Here is a 25,151-nt window from a genome sequence, read left to right as displayed (position 1 = left end):
AATGTGTGTGTGTACAGTTCCCTTAATCTTTGTCATTCCTACAGTGTGGCTCTTTGCTCTCTCTGCGTCTTAGCTTTGCTGAATCTGTAATGATTGTTGTTCATTACACTTGGGTGTGATTGACGTCAGCCAGGCTTCTCACTGCTGTCCTCTCATAAACCTGTGTATGACATTCTTGTCTCACAGCGTGTGACTGACAGGCGCCGTTGCCCAGGAATGTATTTGACTTTGATACCATAGGAACCTTGTTTTCATACGTTTTCATGAACAGACAGTGACATCTTTCAGACATCACAAACTAGACTCGATATAAGGTCTTATTTGGGTTTAGACCTTTCAAGAACATGCCACATTCAAGGTCTTTTCAGCAGTTACCACTGTGCGCACATCCACACAAAGTAACTCTGAGGGACCTGTTAGTGTGATGTCACTGCCAATGACCTTGTAAATTTCCATTTGTACACAACAGTGCTGCAGTGATGTTAGTTTTATGAGAGAGTGATAATGATGGTGAAAACAGCCTTCCTTTCTGAAGTGACTATTACAGTACTTTATTTTCTTCATGGAATCTTTTCTCCTCCCTTTCTCTTCTCACATTCAACAGATTCGCTACATTTCTCAGACGCAGGGTTTGCCAGGAGAACATTTATTAAATTCGGGGACAAAGACAGCTCGGTTCTTTTGCAAGGAGTCTGACTCGCCTTATGCAGCATGGAGACTAAAGGTGAGGAGTGTTTATATACAAGTCACAGAAATGTATAGAATTTGAATTCCTTATTTAAAATACCTAGATTCTAACCTTTTTGGGAAAAGCTTAAAGGTAAAGATGAATTGGAAATACATTCTTCCTGTCGGTAAACAGTAGTTGCTGTTCCTAGTATAGACATGGCGGTGTCTTTCCTGCAGTAAACTGAAACTTGTACACATAATTAAGATCATTGTCTTATCTCAAGTACAATGGAGATATTGTATTTACACTCCACTAATCTCAGTATCAGATTAGGGCTTTTCTTTGGACTTTTCTGATGAAACAGTTTACTGGCAGAGCCAGTATATATTGGTAGCTGTAAATGACCCAGCCTACAGCTAAAGCTGTGAATACAAAGGATTCAGTTCATAGTAACAAAATATTCAAATCCCAAGTAGCAAGTGCTCTACTTCGTTCATATGGTACATAACCACTAAATATTTTCTTGTCTACAGTCAACAGATGAGCATGAGGTGGAGACGGGAATGAAGTCAAAGGAAGCAAGGAAGTACATCTTCAGCTGTTTGGATGACATAGCGCATGTATGTTCAAAAACTTGGACCACAATGTACTTATCGGGACTTCAGATGAAGTACAACATCAAAGGTTTAGACGTTGTAGGCTACTAGGTCTTTACCAGGGAAGTACACCTACACATGTATGAGGAGAAGACAGCACACATGTTATTACTGTGAAAGAAAAAAAAGTTGCTCTTGAATTGCCTTCCCCCTTCAGTTGAATGGTAAACTTAAATTCAGAAGAAAAAAGGTTAAAGTTTCAGTCACACAAAACAAACCACAGGTGGAAATTCCCACAGTGACTGTCGATGCCTGTTCACGTCTGTACTTTTGATTTAAACGTCACTAGAGATTCTTGTGAATTATGTTCGTTTGCTTTTCTGGAAAATGCGTGTTCCAATAAAAGTGCTTTAATTAATTTTAAGCAGATTATATTATAGATTCATAATTTACTTTTTTTTAAAAATATGATTATTTTATCTGCTACTTGTCAGCTATTTTGACAAGTCAGCCTAAATAAATGTCTGTATTCCAGGTGAACTTGATGATGAACTTGGAAGGTAGTGACTTGTTGGCAGAGAAGGCAGATCGCCGGGAGTTTGTGAGCTTGTTGAAGAAGATGCTGTTGATTGATGCAGAAGAGAGGATTGCCCCCGCAGAAGCTCTCAGCCATCCATTTGTGACGATGCAGCACCTGCTTGATTTTCCACATAGCAACCAGTGAGTTACCTTTGCTTCATATTGTGGAACTGGTGCAATTTTGACCTTCCTATATACCGGTAACTTGTACTCCCCATGTCTCTGTCTTCAGTGTGAAGTCATGTTTCCACATCATGGATGTTTGCTGGACTCGTCCCAGTGCATATGAGGCCGCAAACCGAAACAAAGGGCCTTTCATCAGGCCTGTAACTACAACCGCTGCTGCCTCAGCCAATCACCCTTTCAGCAAGATGACTGCTGTCCATCCTCAAGTAAGTTGGTTTTGATTCTTTTTACACAAAGTAATTATTGCATCCAGAAATTAAAATATTCAAAAACAAAGTTTTGTTTCCTGAATGATGGAATGATCCCACATGATGTGAATTAATAATAATAATATGCTTTGTTTTTGTGCTTCTGTGAAGAGTAATTGTACAGACCTTGCTTTTATTGCTTTTTTGTGTACTGACTTGTCCGTCTTATTGCGTCCTCGCACTGCTGTCATGGCAACAAAAACACGTCATGTTTCTGAGGTCATGGCAACAGTGCAAATCAGTGTTGTTGCTGAGGAGAAAAGAGCAACTGACCCTTTTTTGGGTTTTGGATCTTTATAATGCAAAACAACTCAGTTTATTTAACATGTACTCACAATGAACATGACTAATAGTGACATGCATGCATACATACATACATTACCTGAATAACAATGTAATGGTGACATAGTTAACCATTAGTACACGGGAAGATCACATTATGTCTCCCTCATTCCAAATCAGAACTAAAAACGGATAAGAGTACCAGATGGCATTTATTGAACGATAAAACTGATGCACTGTCATTTCTGTTATGTTTATGGGCCGCTATAAAAGAAAGTCAATGTTTATCATTCAGGATGTGGTGGCTTTCTTAGCATTACCGATTTGAAAGGCTGCTTTGCGTTTACAGTCATGTGTGCGGGGGCTGGGATACATGTAGGAGCTGTAGCAGACTGTATAGACCTAGTTGTTGTTAGCCAATAAATGTGATTATACCCAGGCACGAGAGAAGCATTAGTAGGGAAGCAAAGGAACATGCTCGACTGTTTACCCCTAAGGCCAGTCAATTCTTGAGCATGTTCATAGCAAAAGGTGTCTTAGAACAGAGAATATCAACAGCGTAAGAGCATAACCACAATTCTTTAAGCTTAGTGACTTTCATTTCTTCAAGGACTGCATTAGTACAAAAGTGGACCTTGAACCTGCTTTGATTCAGCAATTTATGAAATTATGTGTGATATGGGTTTCAGGTGGGCCTACACCTTGTGAACCATTATCTGTAGACTTATATACTACTGTTAAGCCAAAGGTTAACTGACTACCCAATAATTTCTCTATTTAATATGTTTCTGATCTCGCTCACCTGGGGGAAAAAATGCTGCTGGCATGTTGCCATCTGCTGGCTCTTCAGTGCTACTGATCGTAATTACAATAAATCTGAAAAATGCCATTATCCCCTTTTTATTATTGTTTTTTTCCCTTTAGGGGTTAGCTCCATCAGCAGCCTCAGTAATGCACCCTGGCATACCACTGCAGACAGGAAGTGGTCAATTTGGATGCAATGAATCATTTCAGCAGGCTCTCATTTTATGTCCCCCAACCATTCAAGGTAGGACATGTAAAACTTTAATTTATTTGTCATGCTTTCAGTCATTCTTATATTTATTTGTCACTCTCCTTTTTGTGGATAGACTTAACAAAGACATTTTCTATTACCTCCCACAGCAGGAATCCCCCACAACACAGCTAAACCAGCAGGTTACTCTGTTCGCATGGAGGCCTCTGTGCCACTAGTCACACAAGCACCCTCAATCCAGCCCATACAAATCAGACCTGGAGTCATCACACAGGTAAGGAGGCACTTAAAATGACAGAATATGTACTGATATGAAATGTTAGCTTGAGGTGATTAGTGTGCTTAGATCAATGAAATGTTTTTCATTTAATATATATTAATCATTTTTGGGAGTCATTTAAAAGGGGAGAAATAACCACGTGCAAAAGAAGTTCAGAGTTGACCTTTAATGTACAATCTGATGAAAGTAAAGTCTGCAGTGATGCAACTTTGCTTCTTTGCACTCCAACAGTCTTGGTCAGCTCGTGCACAGCAAATCTTGGTGCCCACTTGGCAGCAGGTGACATCGGTGACATCGGTGCCCCCACCACCAACCACTATGGCGTCGGACACAGTGGCAGGCTCACAGAGATTGGGTGACTGGGGGTAAGACATGCATCTATTTCAGGAGGTTACACTACACCGTCTTCCTGATGTGTCATCCATATCATTTCGCGTCTGTATTTATAGTTCCATCGCATATTGTAAAAATTATTGATGCTTAATTATCTTTAGTTTCCGTGTGGTAGGAATGGACATGCTGTTCTCATGCTTGCTCCACTGAATGTTAACGACCTATGAGTCATAAGCTGCATTTGTGCTGCAGGAAGTTTCCTCGGGGACCACAAACCTTTGTCAAAACTCTGTTATTCCACCACAGGAATTACAGTTTAGAATAAGTTCTGGGGAAGTCTGTGTGTGTGCGCGCGCGCGCGCGTGTGTGTGTTTTTGTGTGTGTGTCTTGCAGCACCAAACATTTATTTGAACCACACTGCCTTGGTCATTGCACATTCAGTCTTCATAATAGCTGATAAAACGTGTTTCAACTTAAACATTTTTGCCTCTTTGAGTCCCCACCCAAAGTGGTGGATAGAATTGGTCCAGATATCCAACAGTCCAAAGCAAGCTTTTAGTTCCTTGAAAAAAATCACTAAAACTTCTTGAGTACTTTTGGTAGAGATGTAGCTATGCCTACCAATTTTATTGAAAGCTGTGCACAATTTGAGATCTTTGCTTTATTTGCAGGAAAGTGCGTCCCCATGGTAACCATTACAGCTCCATGATTGCACACCCTCAGCCATTCTTAACCAACCAAATGACCATGTCCACCCACCAGCCAATCAACATAGGCATTGCACATGTGGTGTGGCCACAGCCAGCTGCCAACAAGAGAGCCAAGCCGTCTGTGAACAGGTATGATTCATGTTTTTTTTTGTTTTGTTTTGTTTTTTCCCCCCCCTTAGGAAGAAAAATAAGGACACAAAAACATGAATCTGACAAAGCCTCCTCTGTTCTTTTCTAGGTGCAACATCTCCCAAAACACTAACATCCAAAATTTAGCATGTCAGTCCCCAAAGATGGCCGATACAGCAAAGAATGTGGACGAGGTAGAGGAAGCCAGATGTCCAGAGGAAGGCCACGCTATTGGAGAGGAGCAAAGAACAGAGCAGGTGGAGGAGGAGGATGAGAACTGCTGCAAAGTGGAGCCAGACTGCGAGGAGCTTTCAGTTTCACAGGAGCAGAGACAGGCTATGGTGATCTCTGACCTCGCTAGCCCAACTGTTAGCGTCATCAGTATCAGCAGCGATGAGGAGGAGGGCGCGCAAAGACATTCAATTGGAGAGTGAGTATTGACTACCATGCTCCTCTTCCTAACATCTCTTTAAAGCATTCAAATTGAGTGTCTGATTTGATACATCTCTCTGCACACAGATGTAAGGGGAGTGCAGATTGTGAAGCGTGTCAGAGCACCGTCAGTATGGAGAGAGTCTGTTCTCTCAGCAGTCCAGACAGTACGCTCAGCACCAGTTCTTCTGCCTCATCTCAGTCCAGCACATCTCCCTGCAAACACCCCAACAGGTAAAGTAGGGATAGTAGCTTCAGACTGTCCTTGAACAGATGAGATACTGCCTGGTTTTAAAAGTCTCCATTGGACAGATTAGCCCAAATTTTAAAATAGTACATGACAACCAAAATAAGTGTGCAACATTGAGAGATATTCTGTTCAGCTACTACGCCGTAAGTTGCCGCATACATTCTTATTGCAGCATGTCGGACGATGAACAGGAGAGTGGTTGTGACACCGTGGACAGCTCGCCTGCATCACATACCTCTGGCCATAGCAACAGTCCCTTCACAGAAAGGCGCTATATTGCTGACAGCAACCAGAACTGCGAGCCTTGCGTCGCATGTGTTGCCCCGGAGACCGAGCCCAGCAAACCAACAGTTCGTACTGTTGTGGTGCCTCCAATGCGGGTGCAGAACAACAACAATAATAACCCTGCAGTCAGTGAAACTCATGGCAACACAGGTAATGGTTTACATTTGCTGCCAGATTTATACACGTTCTTACTCTACTTAAAAGGGGGATGAGCAGTAGATTAACACACTGATCATTCTAAACTAAAATGATAGTTAATGATATGGTTAACATGACTATATTCCTTCATTGTGCTCAATTGCTAAGTGTCTGAAGTATACTTTAAATAATTGTTGAGTCAGACAACTTGCAAATCCATGACTAGGTCGCGCTAGCTCAAAGGTCTTGTCACCACTGCTGCCGTCTGCTCCACAGGTCACGTGGCCTTGGATTATGTCGTTTTAGTAGGCCACAGAAGTTCTCACAGGTGATTATGGGTTACATGCCCTGACATATCTGCTTTGATCGTTGGAGTGGATATCTGTTTGCTGTCAACACTTCTTACTCAAGGCTGAGAGACCCTCTGTTTCTGTGTGGATTTTCATTTCTTGAATCTGCATAAGGCATGTGCAATTGCCCCAAAGATACCAGTCAGTATTTCTTTATTGGTGCTAGACTGGACACATGCTATATGTAGACTTTATAACAGTTGTGGTAAGTGGGACCACGGGCAACAACTGTCATTTAAGATCTGCCTTTCTTTTTAAAAATAAGACCCTTTAAAGTGCAAGGTTTACTGTAAATCCTTAGAAAATCATACAGATTCATATTACCTTTATGTCTCCAACCTCCAAACTATTACAACTAAAGGCACACATAAAAGGGCACAGCTTCCTATTCTAAGGCTGCCATGTGTATTTTTAGCCAATGGTCTGACCCTCACTATAAGCTCTATGAACAAGCTCGGTTACAAACTACTCCCTGACCCCCAAAACATATCTATTTATGATCATCTAAATGAAAGAACAGATATAACTGTGTTTAATGGTTTGGAACTGATCAAGCACAGCTGAAATCACCAATAAGCCTTCAGAGCCTCCTGCCACAAATGTTGCCATTTCTCTGGATGTAGTTGGATCTCTGGCTCAATCTTGTTTGCCTGTTATTTACAATCTAATATTGTTAGTAGGACACTGTGTTGTTTGTGTTTATAAGTGTCATTTCAGTCTTTCCGTGTTCTCTTCTTTACCCCTTTTCACATGACCTGCTTCCTCAGGCTTAGAGTCTTCATGCCAGTCCAAAGGGCGCAGTTTTCCTGGGCGACAACATCATCACTCCACTCCCCTCCTCAACAGGCCTCAGAAAATTACCCCTGCATTCCAGCCCCAGCAACAGCAGCCTATTGGCTTTGGGCAGGTAAGCACATGCAGTCGCATACCGTGAACGTAAATAAAGACACTAGTACAAGTTAGAGATGGCACGATACCACTTTTTTATGTCCGATACCGATATCATAAATTTGGATATCTGCCGATACCGATATGAATCCGATATAGTGTGTTTTTTAATCAATAAAACAGTTTTTTAATATCTTGCTGCTTTTTGTATAAGTTCATACTCAAGTTTAAAAAAAAAAACCAAAACCACTAAAGCTATTCTGTTATACCTGTATGCAAAAAATACACTGCACCCAAAATATTTCATAGTTCAGCATTACTGATCAATCTAATAAACTTAAACCTACTCCATCCTCCCTATTCTGGTATTTTAAAGAGTAAGCAACCTAACTAATAGGGTTCTAAAACTCCCAGCAAAAAAAATTTTTTAAATGGGGAACCACCCACGCTCCACCTCATGATGCTTAATTGACGTAATCAACTTTCATTTGATGCAGTGTGAAAAAAAATGCACAGAAATAAATTATTTTCCAAGAATAATTAAATAGATTCAACATCTTTCTTCAACAGAATTGCAGACTGCACAGATCGTACCTCCCCAAAGGAAAAAGTAGTATAGCTTACTAGGGTATATTAGACTTAATAGTTACTATATACTGTAATGGACTTCTATACATTTTACATCAGATTAAAACTTGGGTGTAAGATTCAGATAACTATTTATTAAAAGCTAGACATTTTAAATGAGAATAAGAAAGAAAAGTATGTCTTTGTGCCCCACTTTTCCCTGTTCGGCCCCCCTGGCTAAACTTTGCTAGATCCGCCCCTGCACAGTTACCAGCCGTCAGCTACGTAGAAAAGGATCCTGGTGTAGAATGTAAATAAATTCTAAAAACAGCTTATCAAGCTTAAACGTGCTGCTGTTGTTCAGCCGCTGGTTTCCTCTTTCTGGCACGAAGTGAGCAATAAACAAACAAGAGAGACGGACTCGCGACAGAAAAGCCGATCAGCTGATCAGTAATTATTTTCACGTTTGAAGTAGCAGCAGGAGAGGGAGGGAGAGAGAGGCAGTCACTCCATATATCGGTTGTTAAGCTTAACGCGGGAATGCTTTACAAACATTCAGAGATGAACTTAGACATTTGCTTTACTTCTCTCTGGGATAACTTCCTCGGAAGTCGCAAGTTTTGTGAGGTGCTTTTTTTTGATATTTAATGGATCGGATTACTTTTTTTTTCTTTTTTTCTCCGATATCTGATCCAGTAATTTACGTCAGTATTAGACCGATACCGATACGTAATATCGGATCGGTCCATCTCTAGTACAAGTAAACTTATTTTTGAAAAAAAAATTCTATCTGCCTCATCAAGTAATATTGACTGTAAAATTATTTGCACAAATTTGAGATTTTGAGAACAACAATTTTGACATAAGAAACTTGTCCTGAAAGGGCAAAATATGTTTCTTCTTCAAAAGAAGTCTGAGCAAAAGCATAAAAAGCTTGGTTTTAGCTCCAGGCAGAAATAATCCTGGTGTGTCTTTATGAACGTAATTGGCTGTTGCTTGTAGAACGCCTCATCTTATAATTTTTGTCAGCGTCAAGTCTTTTTCTGGAATGTAAAGCAGCAATGGCAACTTGTAAAATAACATGATATTATTAAAGTAACAGAGGTACTTGTGACTACACTCACTACAGTTTAATGTGTGATAAAGAGCACAACATTTGAATTTCAAATATTTCCTTTTTGAGGTAGTGCAGCAGTCAAGTTCATACTGTAAGTGGAACTTCCCTGGGAGGAGCAACATCATAGCAGTGCTCCCAAATGGTGTCAGATGATTTAAGTTTCCAAATATTTTTAAAGATGAAGGTATTTTACTTTGATACTGTTCATTTACTCTTATGTGCATTGGTACACAAGCAGATGATGCCGCTGTTGGTGACTGATAACATGGAAGGTGTTTACATGCAAGCGCATGGAAACAGCAGCATCTAGTGGCTCGCAAAGACTCACTCGGTACCGATGAATCTGAGGTCGTTGAATGTGAAATGTTGTTGTTCTTCGCTCCTTCAGGTGCAACATTTCAGTTCCTGCCATCAGGAATGGAACGGGAACTTTTCCCACCGGAGACCACAGGCCTACATCCCTCCCACCATGCATGGGCACACTTTCACTCTCTCCCACAGCAGCCCAAACCACACTACGGGCCCCCACCCACACCTTGGTGGACATCCGCACTCCCAGCCCACCATACTGTCTTACCCTCCGTCTGGTTCTCTGGTCACAGCTGCACCTGTGGCCCACCTCCTGGCCTCTCCTGGGGCCACCCGCCCCGTCCTTCAGCCAACCTACAGCATCTCCCATCCGGCAGGCATTGTGCATCAAGTCGCAGTAGGCATCAACCCCCGGCTGCTACCCTCTCCCACCTTGCACCCCCAGGGCCAGTTCAAGCCCCTCTTTCCCCCGCACTCCTACATTGCCTCTCCCGCCTATGGCAGTTTCCCTCTCAGCCCTACCAAAATAAACCAGTACCCTTACATCTGAGCATGGCTGCTCAGGTACCCTTCATACCACCTGAGGGCTAAGTGAGCAGGGCGAAATATATCTTTAACCACAAACAACATGGTTTTTATTTCTGAAAAACCATGGCACAACCACAGAGAAAGCAAACTATTTTTTGAATCATGTAGACTTGAGTGTAATTGAACTTCAAGCTTTAAAAAACAAAAAACAAAACAAAAAAAAGAGTTCCAATGGTAGAGATGATTTGGCAAAAATTAAGAAGGAAGTAACGTATGAATGATTGAATGAAAGAATGAATGAATAGTTAAACTCACACTTAATGTGTTTTGCACATTTGATATATCTTTGCATTGGATCTTCTACGAATACTCCTCAAGACAGGTGAATAATTGGGGTGTTGTTGAATAGTTAGACTTTGCACCCCTGATCCCAGCTATTTTTCTATATTGCCTTCTTACGTGTGTGCAAGACACATTCATCTTTGTAAAGCCATCCCAGTCTCTAGCTCTAGATTGACAGATGCACATGTCGTCCACAGTGTACGTTGTACTGCGTTTGAAGTATTTGTACCTTTTCGGTGTCTTTTGGTGTTTAGCAATGTCAAGTCAATTAACCGAATTAAATAGGGTTATTCCTCACGCTGCATGTGGTCTTGCATGAGCAAAAATGTAAACGGAAAGATGCATAGACGTTGCTCTTATTGTTTGTGTCACAAGACTTGCTGCATTGTATAACTGTCCCCAGCCATAGTGCCTTACATATTTGAGGTTGTTAATGTTACTACTTATATATGACTATATACATGAATATTAATGTACTGGACTGCAGCACTTGAAATTCCAATCAGTCGATGCATCCTATGTGTGAGTGTATATATATGCACATGTGTATATGTCCATGCATAGCCTGCATGGATGTGATGTATCGCGGATAGCGGTGCTTATATTTTCGAGTCTGTGTATATTTCAGCGTGTAGTGAGTTAATTTTTTTCCCCTCTGTTCTTTCAAGTAGAACAGCGTGCTTTGCTGTTGCAAATGCCTGCTGTTTCATTCAGTTCATTTTATTCTTTTATTTTTTTCATTCTCCAGTTCCCGAATGAACTAGTGTACAAAGTGCAAGTACTGAGTATTGCTTAATATTTGATAATCACTTTCTATTCAGTGAAACTCTTACTACTAACAGTATTTGTACTGTTTGAAACTGCAATACAATCTAAATAGTCGTTGATTATTCTTCATTTTTCGTCTTCGTATTTTCGTTTTTGAGTGTTTTCACTTTGTTTTTTGTTTTTATTTTTTTTAGATGTTTAGAAGTGTGGTGGGCATGGCTTTGATTAGGTAAAGAAAAAATGCAAATTAATTCACAGTATGGAATCTTCTAAGCCTGAGCAAACCATGCAGTATTTGATATACACACATATATGGACATATATTATAGAGCTAGACTATTTAGTACAGATGCTTGATAAGGTGTGAGTTAATTGTGTGCAATTCTCTCATTTATGCATGTGTGACAAAGTTAACTTTTTCACTTTACATTATACCATTTGTTAAAGGCTTACAGCTTATCGGTGTCAACTGCTTATTTTATACATTCCGTCAGGGAGGATATATATACATATATAAGACTGTAGCACCAGTCTATATATATGTAGATATGCTGCGTGTGTGCGTTTTTGTTTTTTCTTCTGTTTGTTTTACTAGTTACATGTGTGGGTTTTTTTGTCTTTTTCTTTTCAAATGAAGTTGCTTGTGCAGCACCAAAGACTGTAATTCATTTCTTGAGCAAGGTAGCTATTCTGTTTGCATAGACCTCAGTTGTACTGTAGTTGTAGAATGGGGTTAAATTAAAACAAAAAAAAGTTGTATTTAAAAAAAACAAAACAAACAAAAAAAACAGCTGAGGTTTTGTCTAGCTTATTGGGCAATTAATAAGTCGTATCATTTCTTTCTTGAATGTATCATAGATAAGCTGCTATATGATTGCCACTTCAATAGCTGTGAAATTAGGTGATTTCTCTCTGAGTTTAAACCTAGCGTTGCTATTTTTGTATAGGTCCCTAATTATCTGAAATAGAAGTGGTTTTGATTTTTGTGTTTTGCGTTCATATTTGAAGTGTCATTGTAACTACTGTATTGCTGATGATGAACATTAGTTGCATTTGTCGTTTCTCGGGGTGCGTGTTTTTTGCATCAGTATTTTATCCTTATTAACCTTTTGGGCTCGTCACTGCATATAAATGATGTATCGATGTAACTTAATTTTTGTATGTTTTCATATTGACGTTTTGTACACATCTGAAGCTATAGCTTGCAGGATTGAGTTAACTTTTTTATTGTGAGTAAACGGTGTGCTACCAGTACTCTCGTGGGTTATGAGGGCACTTCGAGATGCCGGGGGGGAAAACAAAAACATTGTGTTCCATTGGAAGACTTCTGTGTTGTTTCCACTAGTCACACACAAACGCACTTGCCACTAAGCACTTATAGAGGTAGGGAGGCTTGTTAGGGTTTGGGTGATTAGACTGTAAGAGAGAAATTTAGCCCAATTTTTCTGTTCTAAAATGACGTTTTCTGATTTGTTTTTATTGTTAAATTGGTTTGATCAAAGTATTTATTGCAGCCCTTTTATCTGTTCAATGTTATATCTGGCTAGGATATCAGTTTCACAGTTTGATATTCTAAACTGCCTTGAGTTCAGATCGCTCTCCCCTTTATGAGTGTCTAATATCAAAATGATGTTTTGTCGGTGCGAAACAGTTACCATTGTGATATGTCCTTTCTTGAAATTGAGACAGTGTGAGCAGCACTGTTTATGTGCCTTGAGATTCAGAAAGTGAGAATTCATGCTGGTGATTTCTTCCCGATTTATTTGAGGAAGGAGTAGAATTCAGTAACAGTTCCCTACAGTGTAGAATGGACAAGTTTTTAACAGACATTTGACCAAGAGTTTAAAGAGGAAAGTAAGAAAAACAAGAAGCAGAGAATAAAAACAACTCAAAGTAGGACTTCATCACAGTGACTCTGATCAGCTTATACACATGAACAGCGTAGTGGTGGTTCTCCGCTTGTTTCACACAGTCGCCACGTAAAACCTCTCTGATTAACACACACATGCGTGCGCTTTGAATGACACTCACTCAATGGTCTTTGGATAGTCACTCTGGCTGAACAGCAGATGCAATACTTTACATTGTGCGGTCATTGCACCACCAAGTGTTCTTAGATAATCTCCATGCTTTACATTACCTTGCATGTACACCTTAGATGCTTCACTTTGTCTGCCTAGAAGCTGACTGCCTAGAGCAGCGCTCCTATCATGCAAGCTGAAGCTGAGTGGGAGTAACCAGAGCACGGCTGACAACACTGGCCTTTTAAAAATCAGAAGCTATGCTTTATATCCAGCAAGAGTATATCTGGGTGTTTTTGTTCTGGGTTCTGGACGAAAAGAGCTCTGTCGAGGAGGTTGTCATGTTCTCTGTCAGTCATGAGTGCAATACTCCACATTTCGCCACTGACATTGATATGGTTGTATGTTTTTTAATAGCTTTTGTCTGACTTGTATGCTTTACTGATCATACTCAAATATCCCTTTGGGAAAGAAAGCTTATGATGACAAGGCATGGACTTGGCAGATTAGTGCTTGAAATAGTTCCCCCAATAATAAGCATGTGAAATGTAATCTGTGTTTTGATTCCTTCAAAGGTATTCACCAGCAATGCGCCTGCATAAACTCTCCCGTACTTGTTTAGGAAAAGAATGGATGCAAGAGGAGAGAAATCTTAAAACTGTTTTTAATTTTCCACAAGATTGACACCTTGATTTCTTTTCTGTTTTTTTTTTTTTTTTTTTTTGAAGATTCATCTAACATTTAACAGATAAAACAGTCATTTGTAAAATTACTTCTATTAATGTTATGACTTTGATATGGAAAAAAAAAATCCTCTGCTGCGGTATTATCCTTTAGAGATCTTAATTCAGGGTGTGTATTAGTCTAATTGTGCTACTGTGTAACTGTTTGATTTTAATATGAGATTTGTTTTACTCAAGCTCTTATTTTCAGTTTTCTGGTCACTTGTATCAATTTCAGAGTTAATTCACACTGCAAGTTATGGAATCATCTGTTTGGATTGCTCATCAATTAGACTTGATAATTAAATCTGAACTGTTACTGTTTTAATACCTGTAGATTTTTTTTGTTTTGTGGCTTTTATTTCCTCCTGTTTTTGGTTCGTTTGCTTTTTTAATTTTGTGCTACACTAGTTTGCCATGTAGCAATTGCACTGTGCAATATTTACAGTATGAGGACTGGGAAAACTAACTCTATGGATGTGATGTCTCTTTACAGTTTGCGATAGTGTTTCCTCTCTAGTTCTCAGTGATTTAGGTGTGACCAAGCCTTCTCTACTTTGTCACATTAAGCGGGTTTTCCAGGTGACTCTTTTGGTGAGTGTCAAAATAAGACTTTATGGTGTATTATTGTTAAGATTCACTTTGAATTAAAAAAAAAAAAATCTATTGATGCAGTTCTTTCTGATTTGGTCTGTTCATTCACATTAATGCACATTAATATAAATGATGGATTGGACTCATTTCTATTTGTTTTAGTGTGTGACAGGAAAAGTAGAGTTTGCAAGGTAGTATCTTGACATTTATTGTCAAAAACAAAAAGACTATCCTTTAGAATTGTTTCAGGAGAAAACTGCTCAATTATCAGACATGAGAACCTGGAATCAGACAAAAGATGAGTTTTCTGTCAGTTAATCTGTTGCATTTAATCTCCAAACATGAATATGTTCGGATGAAACTGAAATTTGAACCTGAACACAATAAACTGCACCTACTGAAGAAGATTTTTGTGCTGTGATTGAAAGCTCCAAATCACAACAGTTCCCTCAATGGGCTTTATATTGTGCAGAGAAACCCAACAATCAGATTTGCCCATATGAGTAAGTACTTTGGTGACACTGGGAAGGAAGGACTCCCTTTTCTGACAAGAAGATGCCTCCGGCAGAACCAGGGTCTGTGAGGGGAAGACACCTGCTGCGACCGGTTGGGGATGAGGGGAGGAAGACCGGACAAAAGACACTGTGAAAGGGTAAAAAAGATGAATAATGGCTTATGACACAGTGATAAAACGTTAATAAGAAAGCTCCCAGCAGCCTCGATCTACTGCAGCGTCACTAAAGGGGAGGATTCAGGGTCACCTGATCCAGTCCCAACTATATGCTTAAAATCTATATTTTTAATAATTTATTTATAATATAATGTATTATATTTAAAATAAAAAATCAACAGCTGACATCTGTAGAAACTCACAGGAGGTAAAAACGGGAGTGTATGCGTCAAAAGCAGAAAAACATCGACGGCAGAAAAGTGTCTCCCGAATTAAAACCTGGAGCTTGTTCCACACATTCTTAAATAAGAAACACGAGTGAGCACAATTCTGAAAAATGTCAAATGATTATGGTTGCTAAATTACCTCAACCGGAAAGACGTGTTAATGTTCAAATGATAAAATGTTCAAATTGGTAAAAAATCGTGTTCAGTGGGCTTTGGTGTTGACGACCTGCTGTGTTTTCTGGGTCTGGCCTGCCATCCTGTGGACATCAAGAGGTACAACAGCCATTATCCGCACAATTAGGTATTCACGCATTAATTACGGTAACCATTAAGAAAGACAATGTACGTGTTAATAGGCTAGTGTCACGTGATTATTGTCGTTTTTAATATCAACCCAACATGTAAGAGCGCAAAGAAGACCAACCATCATTTTTTTTAAGCAGCTCCACATAGAAATCTGATTCTTAACGAGTTACCGCCAGAAGAGGTCGTCCTGCCCTCTCGCTTCCATTCTCACTACAATTAACAGAGAGGTTAATTCGCCCAGTTTGGCCAGGAAGGTGGCACACTTCAAAATCATCCAGCCACAAGCAATCAGCGGTAGGCTGGCCTTTCTTTCATGACTGAATGTTGCCTGTGCGCAAGTAAATGCCTGCCATCCACCTGGACCAGATCTGGATGTGGCACTTCACCGCCAACAGCTAAATGTCAAACCTTTGGCAAAGTGCGCGCGCCGCCCTGCGCCACACAGTGATGATGGGTGGACCGAGCGGAGAGGGGCGATAGGGCACATTTCTTAATTTCCCTTCAGCGCCGCTTCCCCCACCATCCAGACCTGGACACGCGACGAGACCGCGGGACGGCCCTGTTTCCCGTTCACACAGCGATCCAATGTATTATTCACGAGCGAAACTTCAGCAACTTGTCCACTGGATATGGCTCCCGGTTTGAGGAGTGGGCGGACAGGTCACCTCAGAGTGGCGGGAACCGGCGGGGCAGACCCCGATGGGTGCTCGCCGCAGCGGACGGATGCAGGAGGAGAGGGGAGGTGTTTGAGGACCAGGTTGCGAGTCGGAGCAGCGGGGATGCTTGCAAACTGTCTGCTGTCTGTAGCAGTGCTTTTACTTCTTGTCCGGTGCTCTTTGGCCGCAGAGGGTAAGCACGCGCCGTCGCGCTATCTGCTCCAACATGCCGTGGCAGAGTGTGATTTTTATGCGTTCACATTTTTCACATCTAGGCTGTGACATCTGCTGTGGAAGAATGAGAACATGCTGAGTGGAAAATGGATCTTTTGTTTAACACGGGCAGCGTTTTGTAATCCGCTGCTGGGTGCGTGATTCACGGGCTGTGTGGATGCAGCTATGGTCTGCTCAACAGCTTTCTAAATCATTTTTAGGAAAAGAAAACTTCTATCCTTTAGCCATGAATCCAAATCTCTACAGTGTGATACACTGTTGGGCTTCTGCAATGAATGAGATTAGGGAGTATTTTCTCCCCTGGACAAGGTCTCTTATAAACGGCACTGCCACGAGATGATATTTTAGGGATGCTGTTGATTCTGGTCTACTAGGGGTTTGCTCATATGTGATGTAACGCTCACCTGAGCCTGAAGCCTTTGTCTCACTGATCAGATTGCACTGCACAGAGCACAGAGCTCTGTTTCTCCTCAGGGTGAGCAATCTCATCCTCAACGTTGTCTCCCAATTCAACTTCACTTCCCCATTGTTCCTTTGATGGCATTTTATTTGTGTTGCATTTCAATGACAGAGGCTATTAAGCCCCATTATTACAGCCAGTAATGAGCTGTAAGGAGTTATTCTGGGAATGCAGTGCAGTGCGGTCACAGGACAGTGTTTCAGAGCATCTGGGTCAGCACTAATGACACACATACTGCTGCCCACTGTAGGTCTGTTTGTCTCCTCTGGCATGTGAGGCAGCTGGGGTAAGGTTGGCCGACTTAGCTGCCCTTCAGCCATCACCGTTTGCCGGGAAAAGTGGTTGAAACAAAAGAACAAGACAGTCAGTCTCTTCATGTGCACTGCCTCGACTGCACAGGTGTCCTTGAAATCTTGTGTGTCCACGAGTGAAAACAGAACAAACACAAGGTGTTCTTTGCAGGAACTAAACTGAGAGTGGCTCCATCAGCCCTTTCCAGTCTGCATACTGTGATGTAGTGGTGGCTGTAGTCTCACCTCTGCTGATGCACTGCTACAGTAGCAGAGTCTCCTCCTCCTCCCTCCCACCACCTCCTCCTTTTCACAGTCAGCACATCCATTCTTAAACACATGAACACAGCAGCAGCACCTGAGTTGTACAGATAGAAGTGCATTTTTTACAGTATTTAAGTGATGTTTTTGCATTTATCTGTGTGCTGTCTTTTAGGTAGCATCAGTGCAACCTGCACCCTTTCCTCCAAAAAATAATTCCACCTTTTCTTACATTTGATTCAGCTGATGAGAGTATGTAGCCTACACCACATGAAGTTTAATTGACAGATTTTTGCATTTAAGTGTCCAACAAAGGACATAAAACATTCCTTTTATGAGCTATAGCAAAAAAAAGAAAAGAAATAAAATACAAATAAAAAAAATAATACTATTACATAATGGATATAAAGTACAAAATTATTACACAGAAACTTGAACACTGCAGTCTTCTATAAATTAATTCATGCAACATTGACTGGGGTCCATTACGTTTTCTCCAATTATCATTGAGATTTAATGGGAAACGATGGGAATACTGATGCCATTTTTCTTTTTCTTTATCCTCTATGTATCAAGAAAAACCTAGTAGCAAACTAAACTGTGTGGAGGTTGCCAACACTAACAGAGGCTCGTCAGACATTTATAAAATCAGACCTCGATGTCTAATAAATTCTCTTTTTAGCTTAAACTTTTGTAGGGCATCATTAAATGTGTAGGTACTAATAGAAAGCATTCTATAGCATTGAAATCTTAAAGGAGCACAATGGGGTGAAGGTGACGTGAAAGAAGTTTGGAACCTTCAGCACGCCTGAAATTGGATATCTGGTGGTTAGTTACACAGGGGTTCACACAAGGGTGTGGGGTTCCCCTGGTCTCATGCTCCCTATGCCTATGCTGGGGAGGTTCTGGTGGACTTTCTGGTTAAATAAAGGAGGGGGGGGGAAACAAAGCTTCAGAAGCCTTCTACAGAGACCAGAGGACGACTGTCTCAGCAGCACTCCAAAAATCAGGCTTTTACGGTAGAATGGATAAACTGAAGCCACTCTTGAGTAAACATCACCGATGGCCTGCCTAGAGTTTGGGTAGAAGAAAAAATAATTTTCTGGTCTTATCAGGAAAACAAAAAAAGCAATTAAACTGCAAAGACTTAGAGGTGGCAATTCACAGATGCTTTTCATCCTATCTGACAAACCTTGATAGGAGTAGGTTATGCCTGGGAGATCTGGGTAAACTGGCTAAATCCAGGTATTTAAAGCCTGCAAAAACTTATCCATAACGCTCTGCCAAAGTGGCTTTTACAAAGCCCAGAATTAAGGATTTATGCATGTTTGTTAATAAAACATTTCAATTTTCTGTCAGCACACTTTCACCTTATCATTATAGATAAATGCTTGACCTCTGTTATAGAAATTGTCCTCATTATACTGTGCAAGAAACAGCACTGAGCAGCTCATTTGTTTTATTTATTTATTTTTGCTTTGGATTGCATTTCCCTAAACTAATATACAATATATATTCTGGTTTAGTGCTATATTTGTGTATGCCTTTCTAAGGATTACTAAATAAAAAACACACTTAGTTTTCTGAACTCACTGCTGAACCAGAACAGCATGTGATTTCTATGGTAACACCAATTTTTGACTAACAATGACATTTCCCCTTCAGAGCCCTCACCAGTCAGAGTCAATGTGAGATGCTGCGTCAGTGTGTGTGTCTCGAGTAATTTTCCAAGCAAAGACTAAGCTTGTGCCTCATGTTAGATTGTTGTTGAATAAATTCACAGAATCCCGTGCTGGCTTTATTGCTTTCTTATCAACAGCTGCTGAAATTATGCCCAGGGACATGCAGAAGAGCGAGCTAAGCAAAGGCTTCTGTATTCCTTCCACGATCAACTGACTTCTTCTGACGTAAGCTCTGTTTACTCCTGCGAGCACAGCCCGCCCGTTCGCTTATGAGTGCTGACAGCTTGGTTTTGACGCGGGGTTAACCTCATAGACCTCTGAGTATGAGAAGCCATCCCTGAGCTGTTGCCAGTCATCACTTTGTGCTTAGGAATTCATTGAAAGCAGGCATGAAAATAAGATTGAAAGCTATTTCCTATTTGCAAAACATTCTGGGGGGTTTTTACTCATAAAATGAATGGTAATGTGAATTGAGTGGCTCGTGACACTATCTGTGTGCCTGCGTTTTTTAAGTCTTTCTAGCTGTGCAGTTTTCTTTTGTGTGTGTGTTTTCTGTTTTCTTGCATCTAGATGAGTCTTTTCAGAGCTGTCAGGATGGTCAGTGTGAAACTAACTTCTACAGATTTTTTTTTCTTCTTTTAAACACCACTCACGGTTGGTTTGGTACACTGTCTACATGAGCTGTGGGTTTTGAAGAGTACAGGGAGGGCCATTTATATGGATACGTTACGTTGAAACCAAGCACACCATTGTTTTTCTTGTGACATTACCAATAAGTTTGATGTGTCACATGGCCCTCTTCCTATTGAAAAAAACAAAAGTTGTATCCAAGATGGCCGACTTCTAAATGGCCACTATGGTCACCACCCATCTTGAGGAGTTTGCCCTTTCACATATACTAATGTGCCACAAACAGGACTTTAATATCACCAACCATTCCCATTTCATTGTGTATCCATATAAATGGCCCTCCCTGTATATTCAGTTAGGGTTCTAGGCCTATTAACTTCTCGTTAATGATCATGATTGACTACAACTGGTAGTTTCTCTTTGTCAGCATAAAAAGGATTTGATTGATAGCACTCTGAACAATGGGAAAGGCCAAGGAACTCAGTGAAGATCTAAGAAGGTCTCTTGGAGCCATTTCTACTACAGGTTACTAGATCATTAGTTTAAATGACTAATGATCACTTTGTCAACACTTTGCCAAGGACTGGATGAAGATCCAAACTGTCACCCTCAAATAAGAGCAAGTATGTTAGGATGTTCACGAACAATCAATGAACCACCAAGGCTCAAGCCTGCCATAAACTAAAAACTGCTGAAACACTGGTGTCACTGTCCACAGTGAAGGAAGTTTTAGATAATCAAGGACTAAGAGGATGGCGACCAAGAAAGAAACCACTGATCCAAAAACCCAAATAGTTGCTTCTGTTCATCTGGACATTGTGTTTTCACTGGGAGAAACGTTTCGTCACCCATCCAAGTGACTTCTTCAGTCTCAGCTGACTGCAGGCTTCCCCAACCTTATAAGCAGGACGTTTGCGTAACGACTAAAACTAACACCACTGACTAACAATGGGCCATGAAGTCAGTTTCATGATCATTAATAAGCAAATTGTCATGACCATTGATCAATGAGTACTATTCACATGTACTGAATAGAAGTATACGTTTGGAGGAGTAAAGGTGAGGCTTTGCAAAATAAGAATTCTACCAGCTTTTAAGCACTGTGGTGATAGCATCATGCTTGGGTGCAGTTTTGCCATCAGTCGCATTGCTACATTGCACAAAATGGAAATGGATGAGGGCTACCTCAAAATTCTTAAACTTCACCTCAAATCGACAGCTAGACGGTTAAAGCTTGGACACAATTTGGATGTTCCATCAGCTCAATAATCCCAAACACACATGAAAATGAAGTTTGTAATGGATAAATCAGAGTAACATCAAGCTTCTGGAGTGGATTTTCTAAAGCCACAACCTCAACCCTATTGAAAATTTGCTGGATCTGTGCCAGTAAACCAACCTGTTTAAATGAACTTTACCAATTCTACCAAGAAGAATGATGAAATATCCAGCCAGAATTATGCCAAGTTTGTCGATGGCTAACAAAAGCATTTGGTTGAGTTGCAACGTGCAAAGGGCCATGTGACCAATTATTAGTGGGGTTCTATATATTTGATCCTGTATATATAATTTTGAGAGAAAATCCAAAATAAATTCAAACTTTTGCACCCAATTCTTGTTTTTAGTATTTGGTCATGAAAGATTAGCTATTTTAGGGGGATATCTGTGTGTGCAGGTGACTATTACTGTGCATAATTATTAGGCAACTTAACAAAAAACAAATATATACCCATTTCAATTATTTATTTTTACCAGTGAAACCAATATAACATCTCCACATTCACAAACAAAACAAAAACAAATCAGCGACCAATATAGCCACCTTTCTTTGCAAGGACACTCAAAAGCCTGCCATCCATGGATTCTGTCAGTGTTTTGATCTGTTCACCATCAACATTGCGTGCAGCAGCAACCACAGCCTCCCAGACACTGTTCAGAGAGGTGTACTGTTTTCCCTCCTTGTAAATCTCACATTTGATGATGGACCACAGGTTCTCAATGGGGTTCAGATCAGGTGAACAAGGTGGCCATGTCATTAGTTTTTCTTCTTTTATACCCTTTCTTGCCAGCCACGCTGTGGAGTACTTGGACGCGTGTGATGGAGCATTGTCCTGCATGAAAATCATGTTTTTCTTGAAGGATGCAGACTTCTTCCTGTACCACTGCTTGAAGAAGGTGTCTTCCAGAAACTGGCAGTAGGACTGGGAGTTGAGCTTGACTCCATCCTCAACCCGAAAAGGCCCCACAAGCTCATCTTTGATGATACCAGCCCAAACCAGTACTCCACCTCCACCTTGCTGGCGTCTGAGTCGGACTGGAGCTCTCTGCCCTTTACCAATCCAGCCACGGGCCCATCCATCTGGCCCATCAAGACTCACTCTCATTTCATCAGTCCATAAAACCTTAGAAAAATCAGTCTTGAGATATTTCTTGGCCCAGTCTTGACGTTTCAGCTTGTGTGTCTTGTTCAGTGGTGGTCGTCTTTCAGCCTTTCTTACCTTGGCCATGTCTCTGAGTATTGCACACCCTGTTGACTATTTTGAATGAAACGCTTGATTGTTCGATGATCACGCTTCAGAAGCTTTGCAATTTTGAGACTGCTGCATCCCTCTGCAAGATATCTCACTATTTTTGACTTTTCTGAGCCTGTCAAGTCCTTCTTTTGACCCATTTTGCCAAAGGAAAGGACGTTGCCTAATAATTATGCACACCTGATATAGGGTGTTGATGTCATTAGACCACACCCCTTCTCATTACAGAGATGCACATCATCTAATATGCTTAATTGGTAGTAGGCTTTCGAGCCTATACAGCTTGGAGTAAGACAACATGCATGAAGAGGATGATGTGGACAAAATACTCATTTGCCTAATAATTCTGCACTCCCTGTATTTGCATTCTGTTGTGCTGCAAATGTTTGTCTTTGTGACCAGTTATTAAACTAAAAACTCAATTTATTAAAGCAAAAATGCTGTAAAATACACACACAAGAAAAAACAACTTTGTTTCGTTCTCCATCTGCCGTTTTTTGCAGGCTATGCAGATGTTTTACTGGGAGACAGTTGGACTTTAAAATTATAGGAATGAAAGAAATGAAAATGCTGAACGGATATTGTGAAGTAATTAAAATCTATTAATGCTGCCAATCACTCTGAGAACAAAGAACATTTATTGTTATTTATCTCTGCTATAATTCACTCTCTTTCAGACTGTTTCCATCTAATCTTAAAGGGGCATGCCTTTTTTCCCCTCCTCCACTGCCATGCAGGCAGCATTTCTACAACACATAGATGTATTCTAGGAAGGGCAAACTAGCTTCTAATTAATATCATAGACCATCTGCCTCACATTGCCCCACGTATAGTTCTGTAAAATCAGGACGTATTGTTTGTGTAGAGAGCTTTCTGCATGTTTCTCTCCAGTATCTATCTGTACCTATGTGCTTTCATTTTTTTCCCTCCTGTGTCCTTCTCTATTTTGGCTCTTTGGTTTAGCTTGATGGCCGATGAAGGCTTGGCTCTGCTGCTGCTTAAGAAAGAACAGCGTGCCGTCTGATTTATTGGGACACGCTGTATAATACACCACACTGCTCTGCACAAGGCCACTGTTGAGCACACACTGCATAACACTGGACTGCCTTACAAGATGGCCTGATCCTTGAGGAAATGTCAGGAAAGATCAACTTACGTGACGCAATTGTATGGATAGAATCTGTCTGTTTGAATTTAGTGGTTATCATATTAGTGGAACTGAAGTTCAAGTGAATTAAATTCAGCGGTTTATGTTAGTGTTTACAGGTACTGCATTCTCACATAGCTGCTACAGTTATCATGCAGTGGCTGAAGGTGGGCCCAGCTACACAGGTTGTCACCAGCCTTCATGTAATAATATAACTGATGAGGATGATGTGTTATTTATCTAAGCCTAGCAAATCAAGAGCATCTGGTAGAATGTGGAAAAGTGACCTAATGAGCTGAAGTACATTCATTCAAATGGATAGGGCTTTATTAGCTATTTTAGGTTAGCATTTCTTGGGTTTGTCGCATGCTTGAATTTTAAAGACGTAAAGGATTTAAGACCTTTTGGCTCAAACAAACTAAGATGTGAACAGACCAAGATTTTGATATATGGGTGCATAAATAGTCAATATAGTTATAGATGGAGTGATTTAAATCTTGTTTACTGTTTATCAGATGTTTACTGATAAATTGTCAGTCACATCTAGCTTTTGTTAGATATTGTAAATGGATGGGTTAAAACGCCAAAAACGCTTCCTACTTTCAGATTTGTTGAGAAAACTACATTATTGTTCACGGAATGATGACCTTAGCCATCACGTCGTGATCAATTTAAAGTCTTAGTTGGTAATTTCAGCAGTTTTTTAATACCATATAATATTCATGCAGGGTAGGATATGGCTACCTTTCCAAAAAAGAAGTCACTCCCATGTCAGTGTGCAGTGTCCTCAGTTTCTGAGACAGGTCAAACCCTCAGATGTTGACGAGCAAAATTTCTTAACTTATTGCATAAACCGGGCATGGTTCCTACTCAGCCCTCTCACAGTGTTATGAAAAACGTGCCACGCACACAAGTTGCAAAAATCAGGAGGCACAAAGCTAGCCTTAACAACACTAAAGTGCGGCGTGTGCCTGTAGCTGTGTCTTTCATTGGTGTCATCGTTGCCAGAGACAACAATGGCTAGCATGAAGTAGGCAAAATACCATAATTGCAGTTTTTGGCCACTAGGGCAAAGAAGAACTCCACAAGTCTCCACCACACAGTGCTGATGCTACCATATCCAACAGTCTGCATACTTACGCTAATCAAAATTGGAACTTAAAATGAAGTCACTGAAACTGACGCTAAAGAGTTTTTGTGTTTAGCACACCAGTAAGTTATTGGTTATTAATAAAAAACTATGTATGATAAAGATAAAGTGTAATTTTGATGTAACAAAGAGAGGTTTGCATAGTTTAGTGCTTGTTGTTGTTGTTTTGAGTTGATAATTTTAAAAAAATGTGTGCCAACAACAGTTATTACCAATTACGAATGAATAGTTCATTGTTGGTCTGTGACCCTGTTTTAGTCCGAGAATTCTCACGTTCCGACCTGTCAAAGCGCTTTCACATTGCCGTGTAAGTCTGCGTATGCTATTCTTTTGTGCGCTTTAATTGGATTATATAGAAATTGGGGCTAGGCTTGGATAGTTAATCGTCTGTCAGTTTCCAAGAGAACTGGATCATCATAACATGAGTAGAACTGCAAACAAATTCTGATTTTACAATGTAAAAAATTTTCCCATTTAAATAAGGGTTTCTTTTAATCTTATTTTTTAATCTTACAGTTTCCAACCATATAGTGATATGCACATCCTCTTATTATTCATAAAAATAGTA

At 40.3% G+C, this 25,151-nt stretch overlaps 2 protein-coding genes across 4 annotated transcripts in view; both read left to right on the top strand.

Annotated features, from left to right (window-relative positions):
• The window catches only part of hipk3b (homeodomain interacting protein kinase 3b), a 48,882-nt gene extending 34,801 nt beyond the window's left edge, over positions 1-14,081 (top strand). Inside the window, exons 4-16 of one of the 2 annotated variants that reach the window (XM_080884823.1) lie at positions 605-724; positions 1,204-1,290; positions 1,802-1,986; positions 2,078-2,237; positions 3,486-3,609; positions 3,729-3,850; positions 4,088-4,221; positions 4,861-5,028; positions 5,138-5,458; positions 5,548-5,694; positions 5,883-6,145; positions 7,251-7,390; positions 9,444-14,081. In XM_080884823.1, the coding sequence (XP_080740949.1) occupies positions 605-724; positions 1,204-1,290; positions 1,802-1,986; positions 2,078-2,237; positions 3,486-3,609; positions 3,729-3,850; positions 4,088-4,221; positions 4,861-5,028; positions 5,138-5,458; positions 5,548-5,694; positions 5,883-6,145; positions 7,251-7,390; positions 9,444-9,914 (2,442 nt within the window). In that variant the 3' untranslated portion in view covers positions 9,915-14,081. Of the gene's footprint in view, positions 1-604; positions 725-1,203; positions 1,291-1,801; positions 1,987-2,077; positions 2,238-3,485; positions 3,610-3,725; positions 3,851-4,087; positions 4,222-4,860; positions 5,029-5,137; positions 5,459-5,547; positions 5,695-5,882; positions 6,146-7,250; positions 7,391-9,443 lie in introns of both variants that reach the window. The other variant, XM_080884822.1, reaches the window with a different exon arrangement.
• A 1,651-nt stretch (positions 14,082-15,732) lies between these two features.
• The window catches only part of kiaa1549lb (KIAA1549-like b), a 58,999-nt gene continuing 49,580 nt past the window's right edge, over positions 15,733-25,151 (top strand). For both annotated transcript variants that reach the window (XM_080884876.1, XM_080884875.1), the window contains exon 1: positions 15,733-16,391. In XM_080884876.1, the coding sequence (XP_080741002.1) occupies positions 16,172-16,391 (220 nt within the window). In that variant the 5' untranslated portion in view covers positions 15,733-16,171. The remainder of the gene's footprint in view (positions 16,392-25,151) is intronic.

Source organism: Rhamphochromis sp. 'chilingali', assembly GCF_963969265.1.
Source record: "Rhamphochromis sp. 'chilingali' genome assembly, chromosome: 6".
Taxonomy (NCBI): domain Eukaryota; kingdom Metazoa; phylum Chordata; class Actinopteri; order Cichliformes; family Cichlidae; genus Rhamphochromis; species Rhamphochromis sp. 'chilingali'.
This window is presented reverse-complemented; position numbering and strand designations above follow the sequence as displayed.